This window comes from Spermophilus citellus, assembly GCF_964194105.1.
Source record: "Spermophilus citellus genome assembly, chromosome: 13".
Taxonomy (NCBI): domain Eukaryota; kingdom Metazoa; phylum Chordata; class Mammalia; order Rodentia; family Sciuridae; genus Spermophilus; species Spermophilus citellus.
In genome coordinates, this window is record NC_138193.1 from 81,923,427 (window position 1) to 81,947,222 (window position 23,796).

At 37.9% G+C, this 23,796-nt stretch overlaps 1 protein-coding gene across 8 annotated transcripts in view; it reads right to left on the minus strand.

Annotated features, from left to right (window-relative positions):
- The window catches only part of MTA3 (metastasis associated 1 family member 3), a gene marked incomplete at its 3' end in the record, with an annotated part of 145,274 nt that overhangs the window by 96,022 nt on the left and 25,456 nt on the right, over window positions 1-23,796 (minus strand). For all 8 annotated transcript variants that reach the window (XR_014018547.1, XM_081264654.1, XM_081264658.1 and 5 more), the window contains exon 4: window positions 16,326-16,452. Coding sequence is in view for 7 of the 8 variants with exons in the window: in XM_081264654.1 (XP_081120780.1) it covers window positions 16,326-16,452 (127 nt within the window). The remainder of the gene's footprint in view (window positions 1-16,325; window positions 16,453-23,796) is intronic.

Below are 23,796 nucleotides of genomic sequence, written 5' to 3' on the forward strand. Positions count from 1 at the left end.
GTTCTTGGTCCTTTCTATTTCCATAAAACTTTAATTTGATGTAAAAATTCTAAAAAGTCTCAATTTTTACACATTCACACACACTCAAAACCCTGCTAAGGTTTTATTTACATTAATTCTTCATATCAATCTGGGGAAAACACATACTGTCATGATATAGCCTGCATTTATTGAAGTTATTCTTTAATTCTTTCAGCAACACTGCAGAGCTTCTATGTAGAAGTTTTATACATTTTCTTTAAACTCATCCGCAGGCATTTGATGTTTTTTGATGATGCTGTAATTTAATTTTAATTTAGTTTCCGAATAGACGCCTCTTCACATGTGTATAAACAGATACAGAAGATGGAACAGTAAGAATTCTAGAAAAAAAGCGAGTATATTTACAATCTTCAATCTGACTACTCCAAGACAGTGCCACTTGGATTAGTTTTTGACTAAGTGCTCTTTCTGAGTAACAAACTATTCGTATTCAAGTTTCACTTGGTCCTTCAACTATATCAAACTTATCAGAGGCAGGTTTGTTAACTTCTAAGGAATGGAATTTTCCCAGATTTCATTTAAGTTTTCTCTCTTCCTGCTGTCACTTCATTCATTCTGCAAGCATCTATCTCCCCTACTAACCAGGGCTGAGGATACAGCTCACTGGTAGAGAGTTTGCCTAGTGTGCATGAGGCCCTGGTTTAATCCCTAGCAGCACAAAATCCAAGTTAAAAAGAAAGAGATTAACCAATCTTGGAACAAGCAAAGATAAAAACAGCACATTGAAGTCAAGCACTACTTAACAAGAGATGGGTACACACTGTGGTGTGGCCCCTCAGCCACTTCAATTAAATTGCAGCAACACCATGGCCAATACCCAGCAGTAAGCATACTTAGGATTCAAAAAGAATAAATGCATTAATGACAAAAATTTTAGTAGTACTTCCTTTTATTTTTATTTTTGGTACTTGGGATCAAACCCAGGGGCCTATTACAACTAAACTATATCCCTAGCCCTTTCTATTTTTCATTTTGAGACAGGGTCTTGCTAAGTTGCTGAAGATCTCACTAAATTGGTGAGGCTGGCCTCAAACTTCTGATCCCCTCCTGCCTTAGCCTCCAGAGTAGCTGGGATTACAGGCACTCACCACTGCATCCAGTTACTTCTTGATAGGGAACATATGGATACGTATGGCAATATTTTTTTCTGTATTTTCCACATTTCAACAATTACATTGCTTTTATAAGAAAAATATTAAGTTTATTATTAAAATTTTAATATTCTATAATGCTAAGGGAATAGTAAAATGGACATATTCATAACATACTATAGTGGGAATATAAAGTGACAAAATAATTCTTCAAAGATATTTAGTATTTTGTACCAAAAATGTTTGGAGGGCTGGGGAAGTGGCTCAAGCGGTAGCGCGCTCGCCTGGCGTGCGTGCGGCCCGGGTTCGATCCTCAGCACCACATACCAACAAAGATGTTGTGTCTGCCGATAAAATAAATAAATATTAAAATTCTCTCTCTCTCCTCTCTCTCTCTCCCTCTCTCACTCTCTCTTTAAAAAAAAAATGTTTGGAATATATACCCTTGAGTTAGTTAGAAAAGTGTCTGCTATCAAACCGTTAGTTAATGTCACTACTCATACTGAAGAAGAAAGCATTAAGCAGTCTTTTTAGCTGAGTGAGGTGGCACAGACCTTGCCACTACCACGATAGCCACTCAGGAGGCTGAGGCAGGATAATTGCAAGTTTGAGGCCAGCCTGGGCAACTTAACCCTGTCTCAAAACAAAATAAACAAACAAAGGGCTGGGGATATAGCTCAGTAATAGATCAATCCTGGGTTGAATTCCCACTTGGGGGTTGTGGGGAAGACTTACCAGTAAATTTCTTTTCAGTAAATTCTCTCTTCCTCAGAATCAGCCATGTTGTCAGGCAAAGAAGGGGACAGAAATGAATGTAAAATGACATTTTTCCAAGTGCACAGATTTTAAAATAATACCTTTCTAATTATATATCTGTGCTTTTGTTTCAGGAAAATTGGAACTCTAAAAAGTGTAAGATGAAAGTTTCTTGTACTTTCTGATATTAACACAATCCTACAGTGAACATCCTCGGATACTCCTACAGTGTGGATCTTGAACACACCACCCACCAAAGGCTCCCCAGCTTGGCGCCACTGGAAAGTGGTGGAACTGTTAAGGGGAGGCCCAGAGGGAGGTTTTAGATGGTTAGAGGCATGCCCACAAAGGGGACTATGGGACCCTGTCTCACACTCTCTTCATGTCCCAGCCATGAGGTGAACAGGCTTTGCCCTACCCCATGCTCCCTGCCAAGACATGCTGCTTCGATATAAGCCCCAAAGCAGTAGGGCCAACTGATCAGACAGTGACACTCTTAAACCCCAAGCCAAAATAAACCTTGTCTCTTACAAAGCTCATCTCAGGTATTTATCTCAGTAATGGAAAGCTAACAAAGAAAACTAGTATCAAGAAGTGGGGGGCTGGGGTTGCGGCTCAGTGGTAGAGCGCTCACCTAGTATGCACGAGGCACTGGGTTCGATCCTTAGCACCACATAAATGTAAAATAAAGATATTGTGTCCATCTAAAACTTAAAGAATAAATATTTTTTAAAAAAAGGAAAGAAAAGAAATAGGGCTACTCCTGTGAGCATTCTTGACAGTTTGTGTTATGGTTAAGATATTAGGTGGGGGGCTGGGGACGTGGCTCAAGCGGTAGTGTGCTCATCTGGCATGCGTGCGGCCCGGGTTCGATCCTCAGCACCACGTACAAACAACGATGTTGTGTCTGCCGAAAACTAAAAAATAAATATTAAAAAAATTCTCTCTCTCTCTCTCTCTCCCTCTATCACTCTCTCTAAAAAAAAAAAAAAGATATTAGGTGGGGCTGGGGATGTGGCTCAAGCGGTAGCGCACTCGCCTGGCATGCGTGCGGCCCGGGTTCGATCCTCAGCACCACATACCAACAAAGATGTTGTGTCCACCGAAAATTTTAAAATAAATAAATAAATATTTTAAAAAAATTCTCTCTCTCTCCTCTCTCACTCTCTCTTTAAAAAAAAAAAGATATTAGGTGTCCCCCAAAAGCTCCTATGTGAGACAATTCAAGAAGGTTTAGAGGTGAAATGACTAGATTATGAGAACCTTAACCCAATCAGTCGATTGGTCCCCTGATGGGATTAACTGAGTGGTGGCTGAAGGGAAGTAGTTTATGGCTAGAGGAGGGATGTCGTTGGGGGTGTGCCTTTGGGGTTTACATTTTGTACCTGGTGAGCTGAGCTTAGTGTCTTTCTACTCTCTTATTATCATGTACTGAGCTGCTTTTTTCTGCCACATTCTTCTGCCTTGATGTCCTGCCTCATCTTGTGCCAGAGCAATGGAGTCAGCTGGCTATGGACTGAGGCCCCTGAAACTGTGAGCGATAAATAAACTTTTCCTCCCCCAAAATTGTTCTTGTCGGTTCTTTAGAGCACAGCAGTGAAAACATGACTAAAACAGTGTGGTTCAGAAGCCTTTGGAATTGGTTCACAGGAGGACTTTGGAATAGAGAAACCCTAGAATACTGAACATGGAGCTTAATGGATGAGTCTGGTGGGGGCTCAGGAGACCAGAGGTTGATAGGAATCTAGACAGTGAAGGCCAGACTGTGAAGTTTCAGAAAATCTCTACCAAGGAACTGGACTAGAAGCGACTGGTATTATACTGTGGCAAATCATATGGCTATGATTTGCCCGTGCCATGATATGTTGTGGGAGCCTGAGTTTAAAAGTGATGGACCAGTTTAGCTGAGAAAATTTTAAAGCAGCAAAGTTTGTTATTGGCTGCTTTTAGCCAAATTTACTGTGAGAACAGGAGCAAAAAGGTATAGTACTGAAAGATTTGGAAAATTCTATTTGGCCAGAAAAGGAGTGTGTCTAAAGGCACAGCTAAGAAAAGTGTAATTGCCAAAGAGTTCAGAAATGTTAAAAAGAAGCCAAGGGGGATAGGAGTATACCTCAATGGTATACTAGTTTGGTCAGCATGCATGAGGTCCTGGGTACAGTATTCATTCCCCCTCCCTCAGAAATGTTAAAAAGAAGCCAAAGGTTTTGCACCAGGATAAAAAATAAACCTCAAAGGCAACTTAGAAAGTAGCAAGACCTCACTGATCACAGGATCAGGGTAGTAGAAATGTAAATTAGTTTAAAAAATGTGCAGAGCAGAGAAAGCCCCCAGACTCTCAGCTTGCCTAAGACTGCATTAGGCCAGAAAGGCACTCAGAAGCCACTGCAGCCGTGATTCAAATGGACCAAGTATAGCCCAAACCTGTGGCACACCCTGGTGTCTTCCACATGATGCTGGTTTTGCAGGCATGCAAAATATAAGATTTAATGGGGCCATAAGTGACCATGAGATTTCAAGGGAAACCTTGAGAGACCAGGCAGTGTGTGGCAGTATCAGAGTCCCTGCAAGGAACCCCTGACAGAGTTATGTTAAGAGTAAAGTCAAAACTGCAAAGGAGTCTGCACACGCCTATAATACCAGTGAGGGAGAAGATCACAAGATCAAAGCCAGTCTCAGCAATTTAGCGAGGGCTTAAGCAACATAGTGAAAATTTAGGAACCTTATTAAGTTCAAACCGTAGTACCCAAACAAACAAACCAAAAACAATTGCAGTGAAGACTAGAAAAGGAAAGAGATACCAGGAATGTGAAACATCTACCACGGGAAGCTGTAGGCAGCATGTAAGCCAGCCCAAGGAAGTAAGTGGCCATGTGGGCTGCCACCAGCAAAGATTAGAGTATGGCTGCCCAAACCCTTGGGAGCCCACATTTCACCAAAGCAAAGCTTGATGTTTACCCTACAGATTTCAGTCTTGCTTTGGTCTGGCCCCTCTTTGTTGTTTTCCTTTCCCTTTCTTTTGAAATAGGTATATTTACCCTGGGTCATTTCATATTGGATGTATATAATTTCTTACTGACTTCAACAGGGGCTCACAAGGGGTTTGCCTTGAAACTCAGAGAAAACTTTGGAGTTGGACTTTTAAGCAATACTGCAACAGTCAAGACTTTGAACTCTCAGATACACACACACACACACACACTTCTACAAACTTGTATGAGAACTTCTGAACAATAAAGTCCTAAAAGGAGAACTGCAGAATCAAGGACATATACTTTACAATTTGACTGATTTTTCTGATTATATTAACACTCTAAAAATACAGAAGAACAGGTATGTCCCTACTCTGATCAATAATATTTTCTCTCCTAAATAACTCATGTTGGCTGAAAACATTTCCATTTCTCCTTTTCTTTTCTCATAGATATTATAAAACTTTCATCAACTGATTTTTAAATATTTTTTTTAGTTGTAGGTAGACACAATACCTGTATTTATTTATTTTACGTGGTGCTAAGGATTGAATCCAGTGCCTCATGCATGCCAGGCAAGCGCTCTACCGCTGAGTCACGATCCAGACCCATCAATTGATTTTTGTTTGGTGACAAATAGTATGTATACAAACCAGATTTCCTACACAGCAACTTGTATTCCATATAGCTAAACTTTCATTCTAATTCTAATGAGAATAAAATGAAATTTAATTACAATTTTAAATTACAATCTAAAATTTCATTTAAGAAGAAACTGTTCTTGTAAAAATTTTAACTTCCTTAAAGAACAAAAATTAAATTAAGTGAAAACTCTGTAATTTTCAAATTCTGAATGACTATTGTGTATAGTGTTCCATAGAAGATAGGAAAAAGATGAACTAATTAGTGACTCTCAAGAATTTTACAATCTAAGATGAAGTCTGAATGGAACAATTTATGTAAATTTCACATTCTCACCAGATGCTTAAGAGACTTTCAAAACTAAATTAAGACAGGATTTGCTGGTGCACACCTGTAATTCTAGCTACTCAGGAGGCGGAAGTAGGTGGATCACAAATTTGAGGTGAGTCTTGGCAACTTTAAAAATTCCTGTCTCAAAATAAAACAAAAGAAGCTGAGGATGTAGCCCAGTGTTTGCCTAGTATGTGTGAGGTCCCATGTTCAATTTCCAATACATATTTTTTAAAAAAGCCTAAATTAAGGGAGCTTCTCATTTTAAAGGCAAGAACACTATGTACAAGCAACATGGCAACCTTTAAATTAAGAAAAAATTCACTACAAGTTGTGGCTATAGCTGTTTTTCCACACAGCAGTAGTGATAGTGAAGATGATACTGGTTAGGTCTGTATTCTAGGATCCTAATAAAACAATTGTTTAAAAGGAAAGGAATGTAAGGATTTCTCTGCACAACCCTGTCATTAAGAGACTATGTACCTATGTCTTTTTTTATAATATTTATTTTTTAGTTATAGGTGGACATTATATCTTCATTTTATTTTTATGTGGTGCTGAGGATTGAACCCCAGTGCCTCACCCATGCTAGGAGAGCGCTCTACCTCTGAGCCACAACCCCAGCACATACCTATGTCTTTAAGATCTACCCTACCACTGTCACCAAATGCTGGTTCTGGAAGAGCTTCTCAGACCTTTTTTCAAAAACAATACTCAGGCTGGATACTCTGGCCTAGCATATGCCAAGGCCCTGGATTCTATCCTTAGCACTTACCAAAAAAAAAAAAAAATACTGCCAAGCTGGGCCCAGTGGCTAGTAATCCCAGTGACTCAGGAGGCTGAGGCAGAAGAACTGTAAATTCAAGGATAGCCTCAGCAACTTAGCAAGACCCTAAGCAACTTACCAAGACCCTGAAAATTAAGGGCTAGGAATGTAGCCCAGAGGTTCAATCCCCAGTGCCAAAAACAACAACAACAACAACAACAACAACAAAAAAACTAATTAAAAAAAATAAAATTTTAACAGTATTTTGAAGGTTAAATAATGATATAGACAGGGTCCCCACAGTGATGTTCTGAACAAAGGCCAGATCCACCAACCTGGATATAATGGGTTTTTCCACCACTCACTCCTTTGAAACAAGATAAACTTGAAGAACAAATAATCAGGTCCAACACCGCTCACTGCAGGACAAACTGAGATCAATAACCAGCAGGTACCTAAGGAAATGTTTTCAAAACACACTAAAGACTAACTTCATAGGTTGTGGGCCAGATCTCCAAGGTTGGCAAGTAAGAAAGAATTGGCTCATTTTAAATATGACTAACTGTTGTACCAGAGGTTGGGAAGAGGAATTGATCATTGCAGGTACCTATGCTGTAATTAGCAGCTATTAAAAAGTCAAGTTTTGTGCATTCAAGATACATAAAAAATAACATTAGGCTGGGAGTAGTGATGCACTCCTGTAATCCCTGCAACTTTTGAGTGTGGGGTAAGAGAAGTTTGAAGTGAACCTTAGCAATTTAGCAAGACCCTATCTCAAAGGAAAAAAAATAAAATAAAAAATACTTGCTATGTAGCTTAATGGTAAAGTACCCTTGGGTTAAATCCCCAGTGCCAATAATAATAATTATTGTGTTTTGTTTTTAATTTGTTCTTTTAAGTATAATTGCTATTTTTCAAAACATAAACATTGGACCATACAAAGATTACATCCATAAACTCAGGAAGTAACCACCTAATCAAGAAGATATTTACCAAGCTGGGACTGTAGCTCAGTGGCAAAATGTTTGCCTCACATGTGTGAGGCACTGGGTTCAATCCTTAGCACCACATAAAAATAAACAAATAAAATAAAGGTATTCTGTCCTTCTAAAACTGCCAAAAAAAATTTTTTTTAATAAGATATTTACCAACAGGATATCCATATATGGAAAAATGAAATTAGATCTGTCTCACCTTGCACAAAAGTCAAAATGATCAAAGACTTAGAAATTAGACCAGAAAATCTTGCAACTGCTACAAGAAAACACAGTAACACTCCATCAAATAGGTACATGCACCAACCTTCAACAAGACCCCTAAAACCCAAGAAATAAAACCAAGAATCAATAAGTGGGATGCCATCAAATTAAAAAGCTGCTGCTCAGCAAAGAAAATAATTAAAAGCATGAAGAGAAAGCCTACAGAATAGGAGAAAATCTTTGTCAGGTGCTCTGACAGGGGATGAATATCTAGAATATATATAGAACTCAAAAAACTTAACACCAAAAAAACAAATAACCTAATCAATAAATGAGCAAAAAGCTGATCAGACATTTCTCAAAAGAAGAAACAATACATATATGAAAATACATATATGAAAAATGTTCAACATTTCTAGCAATCAAGGAAATGCATTTCAAAACAAAGGTAAGATTCCATCTTACTCCAGTCAGAATGGTAATTATCAAGAACACAAATAATAATGAATGATGGAGAGGATGTGGGGGAAAAGGTCCATTCATACACTGTCGATGGGACTGCAAATTAATACAATCACACTGGAAAGCAGTATGGAGATTCCTCAAAAGACCAGGAGTAGAGCCACCATATGATCTGGCTTTCCCACTCCTTGGTATTTTTCAAAAAAACTAAAACCAGCATACTATAGCAATACAGTCATTTCAATGTTTACAGCAGCAATTCACAAAAGCTAAATTATGGAATCAGTCCAGATGCCCATCAATAAATAAATGGATCCAAAAAATGTGGTATATATACACAATGGGGTTTTACTCAGCCATAAAAGACAATGAAATTATGGCATTTGCTGATAAATGAATGGTAGTGGAGTATATCATGCTAAATAAAATAAGCCAGATATCACAAAAATACAGGGAAGATTATTGGAGTAGAAGGAGATCGAGAGGGAGGGAAGAGGGACAAGAAAGGGGAGGAAATATGGAATAAACTTAACAAAAGCACATTATATGCATATATGAATATACCACAGGAAATTTCACCTTTATGTATCTGTAGAAAGCGCCAATCAAAAATAAATAAATAGGGCTGGAGTTGTGGTTCAGAGGTTACAGTGCTCACCTAGAATGCATGAGGCACTGGGATCGATTCTCAGTACCACATAAAATATAATAAAGCCATAAATAAATAAACTAAGGGCTGGAGTTGTGGCTCAGTGATAGAGTACTTGCCTAGCATGTGTGAGGCACTGGATTCGATTCTCAGCACCACATATAAATAAATGTATAAAATAAAGGTCCATCAACATCTTATTTATTTAAAAAAAAATTTTAAATAAATAAACCAGCCAGCCACAAGGCAGGAGAACTGAAAGTTCAAGGCCAGTCTCAGTAACTTAGACCCTATCTGACTCAAAAAAAAAAAAAAAAGTTTTTTAAAGAACTGATAATGTAGCTCAGTGGTAAACCCCCTGGATCAATCTACAGTACCAAAATAATACCAATGCTTTCCCACTGAGCTACAGCCCCAACCTGGTAAAAATCTTCTTGATTAGGTGATTGCTTTCAGAGCTCATGAATGTACTTGTATGGTCCAATGTTTATGTTTTTAAAAATAATAATTATACTAAAAAGAACAAATTTTTAAAAAACAATTATTATTATTATTATTATTATTATTATTATTATTATTATTATTATTATTATTGGCACTGGGGATTTAATCCAAGGGTGCTTCACCACTGACCAATAATAATAAGAACAGTAATAATAATGAAATAAACAAGTGAAAAAAAAAAGACCAGTAGAGAAAGAAAAATAGGGAAAGGGAGAAAGAAATGGAAAGGCAGGGGTAATGGGGACTGAAGTCAAACTCCATGCATGTACAATTTTGTAATAATAAACCAAACTACTATGGATAACTATAATGCTCTAATGAAAATAAAGTAAAAAGGCTGGGCACATGCCTGTAATCCCAGCAGCTTGGAAGCCTGAGGCAGGAGGATCGAAAGTTCAAAGCCAGCCTCAGTAAATTAGTGAGTCCCTAAACAGCTTACTGAGATCCTGTTTCAAAATTTTTAAAAAAAAGGTATTTCCCAGTTTCGACTATACAATTATCATTATAACATTATCTTGGAGTATAACAGTAAAGTTTTCATGCTTACATAGGTTTTAAATTTAGTTCTATTTGAACTGAGGATCTATATAGAAGAATTAATTACATGAAACAGAAATTCAAAAAATTGCTGGGGCTCTCCCTCCCCTCCTCTTTTCTTTCTGTAAACTCTACATGATTTGATTCACTTGAAAGACCTTAATTTTTTAGTCGAGGGAGGTACTAGGGATTGAATCCAGCGGCACTTTACCCCTGAGCCACATCCTCAGTCGTTTTAATTTATTTTTTACTTTGAGACAAGATCTCACTAAGTTGCTGAGGGCCTTGCTAACTTGCTGAGGCTGACCTCAAACTAGTGATCCTCCTGCCTCTTCCTCCTAGGAGGCTGGGATTACAGGTGTGCACCACTGTGCCCGGTTAAACTGTGACTTCATTCTTTTTTTTTTTAAAGAGAGAGAATTTTTTAATATTTATTTTTCAGTTTTCGATGGACACAACATCTTTATTTTTTATTTTTTTATGTGGTGCTGAGGATCGAACCCAGTGCCTGGAGCATGTCAGGAGAGCGTGCTACCACTTGAGCCACATCCCCAGCCCCACTGTGACCTTCATTTTTAACAATGGGATCTACTTCATTTTACCTCCACAAGAATCATATTTACAACTGTCTAGAAGATATTCTTACTTGAATGCCTTGGTAAATAGATAAAAAATAAGACCCAATCTGAAAGTGCTGACATTCTCCTTGGACTTGGACATGACCCAGACTTCTCTCTAAATAAATAGTAACCCCATTCAAAAAACAAAAAGCCAGATGTGGTAGTACATACCCAGTGAGCCCAGTGATTCAGGAAGCTGAGGCAGAAGGATTGCAGGTTCAAGGCCAGCCTCAGCAACTTAGCAAGACCTTGTCACAAAATAAAAAATAAAAAGGGCTAGGGATGTTTCTCAGTGGTTAAGTGCCCCCAGATTCAAACCCCAATATTAAAAAAAAAAAAAAAAATGCTGCTGAGAACAGTGGCACACACCTATAATCCCAGCAAATTGGAATGCTGAAGGCAAGAGAATTCTAAATCCGAGGCCAACATGGATAACTTAGTGAGATCCAGTCTCAAAATAAAAAACTTTTTAAAAGGGATAGGAATATAACTCAGTAGTTAGAATGTCCTGTGTTCAACCTACAATAGCACCAAAAAAACAAAAAACAAAAACAAAAACAAAAACAAAAAAACTGGGGGGGGGGGGGGCTCAAAGCAACCGGCACCATTTTATCATAAAAAAATTCCATAGATGAGCCTGAGCCAGGCATGGTGGCACACAGCTGTATTTTTGGCTAATCCAGAGGCTGAGGCAGGAGGCAAGGTAAATTACCTAGGAATTTAGCAAGGCACTGTCCAAAATAAAAAAACGAAAAGGACTGAAGATGTAGCTCAGGCTCGCCTAGCACATGCAAGACCCTGGGTTCAATCTCTGGTACCACAAAAAAGAAAAATAAATGTTCAATAAATGCTACAATTATTTAAGGCCAAATTCAATACATATGAGCTATATAAAGCTTGGGCTATATACAAGACTAAATATAGGAGCCTCAAAATCACAAATCAGACAATGTTGAGAAACAGGAAAGGAGGCAGCTGCTAAATAATCAGCACATCAACTTTCTCCGACTGTAAGCAGCCTTCCTCAAATTTACAAATATTCACCTACTTATGGAAGAATAAAGAATACAGGTATATTTGTAAATCAGATGGTAACTGAAAGAACACTGAATTGTTGCTCTGTGTAAGAAAGTCTAATAGTAAAGTATTAGTCGTACACCCCCAAACACAAAGACTAAACACAGAAAAAGAGACTGATAACAGATATAACAATACATTTTACAGAGCTTTACAAAATGTACAGCATATAATCTATTACTACGTGACCTAAAGCACTTGCATGAATGAAGTGTACTTCCCAACCCCAAAAAATGCCCTTAAAGGAATTCTCACTGCTAAAGCTCAATCTCATAGACAGGAATGAAATGAATCACTAACTCTACCCAGAAGAGACCTAGGTCTTACACATTCTCGCAAATTTCCAGTGGAATCAGAAGGAACAAAGCTTGCTTCCTGCCATATTAGGAAGAGTGCAGCATCCACTGAATATTATAGTTTATGGAGTACAAAAGACCTCAAGCATGCCTGTCAGGTTTTCTCTCTCCTACGTTCCATGTGGCACCAAGAAAATTCTAGGCACTTGATAATGTCCCTGAGAACAAAAAATCAGTATTCACCAAATTACCCCTCTTTGCTGCCAAAGAACAATGGGACTTCAGTAATTTTCTCCTTTTAAAACCGAAATAGGGCATGACTTCAACATTAGCAAATTATCAAGACCACTCCAATGTACACTTGTTCTGCATCTGCATGTGGGCTGGCTAGTACAGCCCAATGCCTTGGCCAGAGCCTGCCCCTACTCCATTCTGTTGTTTGAAAATGAGAGCCACAGTTGTCTCTGGATATGCATATGCTAATTCACAAGGCTGGGAGTGTGGCTAGGGAAGAATAGAGTTCCTATGTACATATATAACTATGGGACCAGTGGGATTCCACATCAGGTACAACTAGAAGAATGAGAAATTATACTTCATCTATGTATGAGGTATCAAAGTGCATTCTACTGTCCTGTATAACAAATTTATAACAAAACAAACTTAAAAACATACTTTCACCTTTAAAAGTTTTTTTTAAATTATGCAGATGGTAGAGTGCTTGCCTCACATGCACAAGGCCCTGCGTTCAATCCCCAGCACCACAAAAAAAAAAAATTATGCAGAAAACAATATTCTTTCATAAAATAAATGAGTGCTTGACTGAAAAAAAAAGAAACAAAGAAAATGAGAGCGACAGATAAAAAGGTGCAGCTCTGCACCACTCCCTCTCCACTAAGCTGTAGGAAAAATGCTATAAATGTCTATGTCTCTCTATAATCAAAGGAATTATCACTTGGAAAACTCCATGAATCTACAGCCCCGGGTCCTTACCTTTTAAGCATTTAGAAGCTCCTCAACCTAAAAGATTTTCAGGAAATGTGTTCAATAGCAACTCAAGAGGACTAGGGATATAGCTCAGTGGTATAGCACTTGCCTAGCATGAGTGAGGTCCTGGGTTGATCCCCAGCACCACAAAAGATGAAGAAACAAAAAGAACTGATCGAAGGATCATGTATACCAGGTAAATTCTATATTCCACACCAGAATGTTTGGATAATTATATTTCAATATATTCTCCCAGCCCTTATGGAAGATAAAAAACACATCACTAGTTTTTCCATTCCAGGCAATCTGTTAAAGGAAACCAACATTACTTGTAAACAGATTCCAAGCTATCAGAAGGGTAAATTAAAAATATACTTGTGTATTCTTTTTTTTTTTTTTTTTGAGGAGGGAGAGGGAGAGAGAGAGAGAATTTTTAATATTTATTTATTTATTTTAGTTCTCGGCGGACACAACATCTTTGTTGGTATGTGGTGCTGAGGATCGAACCCGGGCCGCACGCATGCCAGGCAAGCGCGCTACCGCTTGAGCCACATCCCCAGCCCACATTCTTTAAACCATTTGTCAGATTGTTGTTCTAGCAAGATTCTTACAATTAGCCACATAATTTCAAGATTAAAATGAATCTTTATGTTCAAATAGCTCACACCAATTAAGTAACAAATATATGTGGATCTTTAGCATATTACTTATACACATTTTTAAGAAAAATCTCAAGCCGGTCACACTGGTGCATGTCTACAATTAATCCTAGTGGCTGGGGAGAATGAGGTAGGAGGACCACAAGTTCAAAGCCAGCCTCAGCAACAACTAGGGGCTAAGCAACTCAGTAAGACCCTGTTTCTAAATAAAATACAAAATAGAGCTGGGGGTGTGACTCAGTGGTAGAGTGCCCCAGAGTTCAATCCCCCGTACCAAAAAATAAAAAAATAAAAAATAGCCTTACTAGTGAAAAGCAGAAAGAATCCTCACATTACCTGGTATGATTATATTTTCCAGGAAAGGATATAAATGACACAGAAAATACTAACTCTAGCCAATCCAACCACAATGGCCCCTTTTAAAAAATCTAAATAAAGCCACGACATGATGTTCATGATAAGAGGGCAATCAATTTATTTCCGAAAAGATTTCAGAAAAATAGGGGGCTGGGGCTCAGCAGTAGGGCACTTGTGTGGCACGTGTGAGGTACTGGGTTCGATTCTCAGCACTGCATGTAAATAAATAAAATAAAGATCTATCAACAACTACAAAAAATATTTTTAAAAAATTTAAGAAAAAGGAAGAACAATATATTTGTCCTACCCTTCCTATTATGAAAGATACGTGTCCACTTCTAAAGAAAGTTATACGCGAAGGTGTCTGGAGTTTGGTTGGTGTGTGTGTGTGTGTGTGTGTGTGTGTGTGTGTGTGTGTGTGTGTGTAGGTACAAAACCAAATTATGGCTTTAGAAGACTGCAAACCTGGTCTGGGGCCATAGCTCAGTGGTAGAACACCTGCCTCAAGCGTGTGTGAGGCACTGGGTTCCATCCTCAGCACCACATAAAAATAAACAAAGATATTGTATCCATCTACAACTAAAAAGATATTTTTAAAAAAAAGAAAGAAAAAGACTGCAAACCTGTCTGAAACCAAAATGCAGACTTAAGTTAAATTCCAACAATAGGAGTAAAGAAGGAGGAACAATTATTAAAAAAACTGGTACATTTTCTTTTCATTTATGAACACTTTTTATGATCATCATGACCAGCTATAGCTGGAAAAAAGGATAAGAAACTATAAACTAAATTTTTTTCTCCCTAGTACTGAGGATTAAACCCAGGAGAATTTTACAACCTAGGTACATTCCTAGCCCTTTTTTCTTTTTTCTTTTGTCACAGGGTCTAAGATGCTAGGACTTCACTAAGTTGCTGAGGCTGGCATCGAAGTTGTGATCCTCCTGCCTCAGCCTCCAGAATTACTGGGATTACAGCATGTGCCACCATGACTGCCTGAAGAAATTTATTTTTAAATGTTTTTGCAGGAACATTTTTATCTTTTTTAATATTTATTTTCTTAGTTGTAGGTGGACACACAATATCTTTATTTCATTTTTATGTGGCGTTGAAGACAGAACTCAGTGCCTCACATGTGCTAGGTGAGCACTCTCCAACTGAGCCACAACTCCAGTCCCTGAAGGAATTTTTTTAACCTACTTGAAACATGACATTCCCTCCCATGTTTCACCCTGAACCTGGCTGTTCCCTACACACACATCCCACACTCACCTCTTCCCTCTACCTGATGTGCGTCCCACATTCTCATGAAAGGTGAGTAAACACTCTACCTGAAGCTTTCCTGACCCTGAGGGTCAAATCTTCCTGCCTTTTGAGTTCAAACATTTTGTTATATCTCCAAGATGCACTTATTCCAGATTGCATTGAAAAATAACTCTATGCTTAAATTTTGTCACCAGAAGTAGATCATGAAAGTTCATCACTATTCCAGCACAATCGTTAAACTATAAACTACAGGGCTGGGAATGTGGCTCAAGCGGTAGCGCACTCGCCTGGCATGTGTGCGGCCCGGGTTCGATCCTCAGCACCACATACAAACAAAGATGTTGTGTCCGCCGAGAACTAAAAAATAAATATTAAAAAAAATTCTCACTCTCCTCTCTCACTCTCTCTCTCTTTAAAAATAAATAAATAAATAAATAGATAAATTTCATGTGCCAATATATTCATCTGTACAATAGAATGAATAATATTTCTTTCATAGTTGTCATGTGAAATAAATTATGTATTAGCTATTTGCTAAGTTTCTACAATGTGGTGGTTACTCAATAAATGTTTAAAAAATAAATAAATAAACTATAAACTACAGACTGAGATTTTCATCACTTTTGTAGCCTATCAATGCACAGAGCAAATGCCAATAAAAGAGTTAATGAAAAAAAATAATAACATTTTCATTCCAGAGGTCCTCAAAAAAAAGTAAAAAGCCATATATCCTAAAGGCCAAGAGTCACCTGCTACAACTCAATCTTGGGTTCCAGCCTTTGGGTTCTAATTACTACACATATACTTTGTTAGGACTCTGGAAAAGATCTGCATTTCCCAAAATGGTGTGTGTTGGACACTACTATGCCTGAGAGTCACAGATGCTTAAGTAAACTGTCAAAGTCAGAAATGAAATAGTTAAAATGGTTACATTACTGCAGAACTTTAATATGCTAATATACACTTTTAATTTCAAGATAAAATTCCATTATGAAGCCTTTAGTAAACTAAGTTAAGCAAGATCCTGAGGAGAGTCTGGAAAATGCTTCAAAGAAATCTTTAATTCTGGTCACAATGTTACTGGGTACATTAGATTAACTTCTAAAAAGTTCTTACCTGATATGTGTTGCAGGCAGAGATTCATATTGGCGTGACAAAAAGAGTTCCCTATGTTTCAACTGATGTTTCTGTTTATCAGTCAAGTCTGCCTCAACTGTTGTTTCAGATTCTTCTTCAATTTCTTCTACAAATAAAATTTGAAGAATTGATTATTACCATCTTTTTGAGTATTAACATAGAATTAAAAAGATAGGTTGAATCAACATTTATTCAATATTCTCTTCAAACTAATCAATTTTAAATTTATATATTAAATTTGTCACTTCAATTATAACAATAAAATTAAGTTCTTTGGGCCTCAAAGGAAGAAGAGAAAATCCAATTTAAAAACAACAGCCAGACTGGGGTGCAGCTCAGTGGTAGAGTGGATGTCTAGCATACATGAGCACTGGGGTTCAATTTTTAGCACAATAAAAAATAATTAAATAAATAAAAGTGTAGAATGGCAGAAGGAACACAAGCATTCATATTCTCTTCATCCAATAAGACTACACAAAGGTGACAAAATGTATTAATATTTCTATGAAAATAAACACTGAGTAGAGAATAAAAAAGAATTTTGACCAAGCCAGGAACAATGGCCCACACCTGTAATCCCAGCAACCACAGATTTAGCAAGGCCTTCAGTCAAAATAAAAATTTTGCCTCAAATAAAAATGTTTTAAAAACTATGAAACACAAAGGGATGGAACACTTCCAAATCCATCCTATGAAGTCAGTATCACACTCATATTAAAACCAGATAAGGAGGGGGCTGGGGCTACAGCTCAGTGGTAGAGCGCCTGCCTTGCACCACATAAAAATAAATAAATAAATATATAGAAAAAAATAAAATGAAAATAAAGTATTATTTTTAAAAAAAAGAATACAGACCAATATCCCTAATGCAATTTCTTTCTCTTGCCTGATAATATGATGACATGATCCTATACTTAGAAGATCCAAAAACTACACCAAAAGACTTTTAGAGCTAATAAACAAATTCAGCAAAGTAACAGATTACAAAATCAAAATCAACATACAAAAATCAATAGCTTTCCTATATAGCAGTAGTAAATGTGCTGAGAAAGAAATCAGGGAGACAACTGCATTCACAATAGCTTCAAAAAAATAAAATGCCGAGGAATAAATTTGACCAAGGAGGTGAAAGACCTCTACAATGAAAATTATAGAATATTTTTAAAAACCTAAGATGGAAAGACCTCCCATGTTCATGGATAGGCAGAATTAATATTGTTAAAGTGGCCATACTAACAAAAGCAGTATACAGATCTGATGCAGTCGTCGTCAGAATACCAATGACATTCTTCACAGAACTAGGAAAAAACAGTCCTGGGCTGGGGTTATAGCTCAGTTGTAGAGCACTTGCCTAGCACATGGGAGGCACTGGATTCGATCCTCAGCACCAATAAAAATAAATAAATAAAACAAAGGTATTGTGTCCATCTACAACTAAAAATATTAAAAAAAAAAAAGTCCTAAAATTCATTTGGAAGAATAGAAGACCCAGAATAGACCAAGCAATTCTAACCAAAAGAGCAACGCTGGAGGCATCCTAATGCCTGACTTCAAATTATACTACAGAGCTGTAGTAACAAAAATGTCATGGTATTGGCAGAAAAACAGACATATACACTGATGGTATAAAATAGAAGACATAGAGACAAACTCACACATATATGGTCATCTGATCATTAACAACAGTTGTCAAAAATATATATATATTGGAGAAATGACAGCCTTTTAAACAAATAGTGCTGGGAAAAATGGTTATCTATATGTAGAAGAATGAGACTAGACCCTTATCTCTCACCCTGCACAAAAATCAACTCAAAATGGATCTAAGACCTCAGAATTAGACCAGAAACTATGCAACTCCTAGATGAAAATGTAGGATCAACACTCCAACAAATTGGTTTTAGGCAATGATTTTCCCGATAGGACCCCTAAAGCTCAGGAAATAATACCAAGAGCTAATAAATGTGACAGCATCAAATTAAAAAGCTTCCACATAGCAAGGAAACAATTAAGAATGTAAAGAACCCACAGAATGAGAGAAAAATTTTGCTAGCTACTCTTTTGACTGAGGAGTAACATCTAGAATATATTAAAAAAAAAAAAACTCAAAAAACTTAATGACAAAAAAACCCAATTTTAATAAATGGGTGAATGAATTAAACAGACACTTTTCAAAAGAATAAACACAAATGGCCAACAAATATATTTTAAAAAGGTTCAACATCATTAGCAATTAGGGAAATGCAAATCAAAACTACACTGAGATTTCATTGCACTCCAGTCAGAATGGTAGTTCTCAAGAATACAATCAAGGGCTGGGGATGTGGCTCAAGCGGTAGCGCACTCGCCTGGCATGCGTGCGGCCCGGGTTCGATCCTCAGCACCACATACCAACAAAGATGTTGTGTCCGCCGAGAACTGAAAAATAAATATTAAAAACTCTCTCTCTCTCTCTCTCTCTCTCTCACTCTCACTCTTTCTTTAAAAAAAAAAAAAGAGGGGCTGGGGATGTGGCTCAAGCGGTAGCGCGCTCGCCTGGCATGCGTGCGGCCCGGGTTCGATCCTCAGCACCACATACCAACAAAGATGTTGTGTCCACCGATAACTGAAAAATAAATATTAAAAATTCTCTCTCTCACTCTCTCTCCTCTCTCACTCTCTCTTTAAAAATAAATAAATAAATAAATAAATAAAAGCTAAACTTAAAAAAAAAAAGAATACAATCAATAATAAATGCTGGAATTGACGGGGGGGAGGCAGGGGGGAGGCAGAGAGGGAGGAGGGAAGTGCTGAGGAGTGTGATACTGATCAAATTATACTGTTATACTGTGTGCCTGTATGAACAGGTAACAACAAATGTCATCATTATGTACAACTATAATGCATCAATAAAAAAAAGTGGAAAAAATAATAAATGTTGGCAAGTATGTGGAGGAAAATGAACATTTTTACACTGTTGGTGCGATTATAAATTAGTACAACCACTGTGGAAATCAACATGGAGGTTCCTCAAAAGAGTAGACAGGGAACCACCATATGACCCAGCTATAACACTCCTCAGTATTTATTCTAAAGAATTAAAGTCATCATACTACAGTGATACATGTATACCCATGTTTATAGTAGCACAGTTCACAACAGCCAAACTATGGAACCAGCCTAGGCATCCATCAATGAATGAATAGATAAAGAAAACATGGTATATATACATACAATGGAGTTTTCTTCAGCTTTAAAGAAAAATGAAATTATGTCATTTGTAGGAAAATAGATGGAACTTGAGAACATTATGTTAAGCAAAATAAGTCAAACATGAAGATCAAGGGTCATATATGAAAGAGAGAAAAAGGAAATGGGGGGAATCAAAGGGTGATAAGGAAAGGAAAGGGAACAGGGGATGGAAGGTAGAGAGGGAGGAGGAAAATGCTAGAGAGTAATATTGGCCAAATTATGTTGTTATATTGTGTGCATGTACAATTATAATAAATCCCACCAGTATGTACAACTATAATATACAAATTAAAAATGTGGAAAAAACAAAAATAACTGGGGATGTAGCTTAATGATAAAATCGCCCTTAGTGGGCTGGGGTTGTGGCTCAGTGGTAGAGCAAGTGCTACCACTAGCATGTGCAAGGCACTGGGTTCAATCCTCGGCACAACATAAAAATAAGTAATATAAAGGCATAAAAAAATGTTGTAAAAAAAATAGCCCTTGGGTCCAATTTCCAATACAAGGAGGGAAAAAAAAAGGAATTTTGACCAAACAAGAAAAAGATGGACCCTTGGGAGGCTGAGGCAAGAGGAGTGCAAGTTTGAGGCCAGCTCAGTCATTTAGTATGATCCTGTTTCAAAATAGAAGTTAAGCAATAGGAATATAGCAGTGGTAAAGTGCTCAGAGGTTCAATTCCTAGTCTAAAAGAAAAAAAAAAAAAAAGAAAAATGGAGAGCCAGGTGTGGTAGCACATGCCTGTAATTCCAGGAACTCAGGAGGCTGAGGCAAAAGGATCAAAAGTTTGAGGCCAACCTCAGTAATTTAGTGTGCCGCTGTCTCAAAATAAAAAATAAAAAAGGTCTGGGGATGTAGCTTAAGGGTAAGTAACCCGGGGCTGGGGATGTGGCTCAAGAGGTAGCGCGCTCGCCTGGCATGCGTGTGGCCAGGGTTCGATCCTCAGCACCACATACAAACAAAGATGTTGTGTCCGCCGAAAACTAAAAAAAATAAATATTAAAATTCTTTCTCTCCTCCCTCTCTCTCTCTCTTTAAAAAAAAAAAAGGGTAAGTAACCCTAGGTTCAATCACTGGTATGAAAAAAGGAAGGAAGAACATGGAAAGTAGATGTTTTAAAAGAAAAAGGGGGCTGAGGCTGTATTTCAGTGGTAGAGCACTTACCTGGCAGGTGTGAGGCCTTGGGTGTGATCCTCAGCACAAATAAATAAATAAATTTTATTTCTTTATTTTTATGTGGTGCTGAGGATCAAACCCAGCGCCTCGCACGTGCTAGGCGAGCGCTCTACCGCTGAGCCAAAACCCCAGCCCCTCAACAGAATACCTCACAGGTCTTTGCAGCCCCTCCTGGAGTAGACTGTGTGTATGGAGAAACAGTAAAAGCACTGAGAACTCAAGAGTGGAAGTAGGTGGGCTGGATCCTCACCAGCAAGAAGAGCCCAAGGGTCAACCTAGAACATCTGGATATCCTTGGAAGCCTTGATGTTCAGACAAGAATGGATTCTACGCACACAGCAAGATATTTCTGTTTCTTACAATTATTTCAGGAACCAAGTCCACAAAAGGGATTTTTGTCAAATAGAATCCCAAAATTGTAGCAGTTCTTTTTTAATTACATAAAGGCAAGTAGTGGGCTGTCAGATCTTTCCTGCTTCCAAAATTTTATTCCCACCCCACCTACCACCACCCTAGGTACTCTGCATAGAACCCAGAGGCAATCTACCTCTAAGCTACATCCCTGCCTTTTATTTATTTATTTATTTGTCTGTTTATTATGTTTTTGGTACCAGAGATTGAACCCAAGGACACTTAACTGCTGAGCCACATCCCCAGTCCCACCCCACCCCCATTTTGTTGTATTTTATTTAGAGACAGGGTCTCACTGAGTTGCTTAGGGCCTCGCTAAGTTCCTGAGGCTGGCTTTGAACTTGTGATCCTCCTACCTCAGCCTCCCAAATCGCTGAGATTACAGGCATGCACCACTGTGCCCGGCTTCTATTTTTTGAGACACAATCTCACTAAGTTGCTTAGGGCCTTACAAATTTGCTGAGGCTGACCTTGAACTTCTGATCCTCCTGCCTCAGTATCCCAAGTAGCTAGGATTACATGTGTGCACTGTGGCACTTGGTCCTACTTTCAAACTTTTAAAACTATTAATTGAAAATGAATCTGAAAATTTGATTTAAAAGACTCATCTAGCTGGGCACAGTGGTGCATACCTGTAATCCCAGCAACTCGGGAGGCTGAGGCATGAGGATCACAAGTTCAAAGCCAGCCTCAACAAATTAGGGAGGCCCAAAGTAACTTAGTGAGATCCTGTCTCAAGATAAAAAATAAAAAGAGTTGGGGATGTAGGTCAGTGGCAAAGTACCCCCGGGCCCTATCTCCAGTACCAAAAAACAAACAAACAAACAAACAAAACTCACCTAGGGCCGGGAATGGGAAAGTTGCTCAGTAGTAGAGCTCTTGCCTAGCAGGTACAAAGCCCTGGGTTCAATCCCTAGCACCACCAAAAAGAAAAAGGAAAGAAAGGTGAGAGAGAGGAAGGGGGACAGGAGGGATTAACTCACCAGGCGCAAAGAAAGAACATGACAATTGAAGAGTCTTTAAATGTTCTTTTTAATGAACTACTCAAAGAGAAATATAGCACTAAAGGAGCCATTTACTTGCGGGTCTAATAACATTTCACCAGTGGAGATCAATAACATTATTGCTACATTGGCACTATTAGCACCAGCAAATACCACATACAAAATTATACTTTACCTAATTAGGATGTGACAAACGTATGTCCAATAGAGCTAAAACATCAACAAGCACCTCAAATAATAACAGCAGTTTTGTTGTGTTTTGTTTTTCCTCCTCCTTCTTTTCTATGGTGCTAAGAATTGAACCCAGGACCTCAGCATGCTAAGCAAGTGCTCAACCACTGAGCTACACCTCCAGCATCAAATCTTACTTTCTTATACAACCCCAGAAGTACAGACAACAAGAACTAAAAGTGGGGATGGGGCTCAGTGGTAGCACTGTGCCTGCCTACATGTGTGAGGCACTGGGTTTAATCCTCAGCACCACATAAAAAAATAAATAAAATCAAGGTATTGTGTCCATTTATAACTAAAAATATTTTTAGAAAGAAAAAAAAAGAACTAAAAGCTCTCAAGTCCAATCTAACTGAAAATAGAAATCACCACAAAAATATCTTTCCATTGTGAAGTTCACTAAAGAAACCCTTTTTAAAAATTTACGAGTGAGGGGCTGGGGATGTGGCTCAAGCGGTAGCGCGATCGCCTGGCATGCGCAGGATGCTGGGTTCAATCCTCAGCACCACACAAAAAATAAAGATGTTGTGTCCACCAAATACTAAAAACTAAATATTAAAAAATTCTCTCTCTCTCTCTCTCTCTATTAAAAAAAAGAAAGAAAAAATTACTAGTGAAATTCCATTTATATTATATATATATTTCTATAAATTTGCACCAACATCCTAAAAACACTGAAAAACACTGACAAAATTTAGCATTCAGACAACAAAATTTTGAAAGAGCAAATATAACTACCTTAACTAAAATTATGTACAGTGGGCTGGGGGGCTTAACTCAGTGGTAGAGCGCTTGCCTGGCATGCATTAGATCCTGGGCCTAATCTCCAGCATGGCAAATGTGTGTGTGTGTGTGTTTGTTTGTGTGTGTGTGTGTGTGTGTGTGTGTATATATATATATATATTCATAGATATACATATGTACATGCTAATATCTATATAATTTTTAAAACCATTTTACCAGGTTTCATGGAATTCCATATTTGTTATCTTATTAAAGTAGAAGACAACCACTACAAAGCAACAGAAGGCACTGAATACCTTATTATTTACTATACTTTCTTTGTAGGTGAAAAAGTATCAGCACATGGCTTATTAGTAATATGGCACTGGGGAAAGGAAGAAGAGAAAGACAGAAGGAAACTGTACAAAAGTATTTCTTGAGGTTTTTGTTTTGTTTTGTTTTGTTTTGCCATACACGGGCACTCTACTAATAGCCAAATCCCTAGGCCTATTGTATTTTGGGTCGAGGCCTCCTTACATGGCTCAGGCTGGCCTTGAACTTTTGATCCTCCAGCTTCAGATCCTAAGCTGCTTGGAGTATAGGCGTGTACCACCTTCATACCAGAGTACAGGCCCTGCTTCTTGGATTTTTAAAGAGCAGTACCCATTGCTACACTT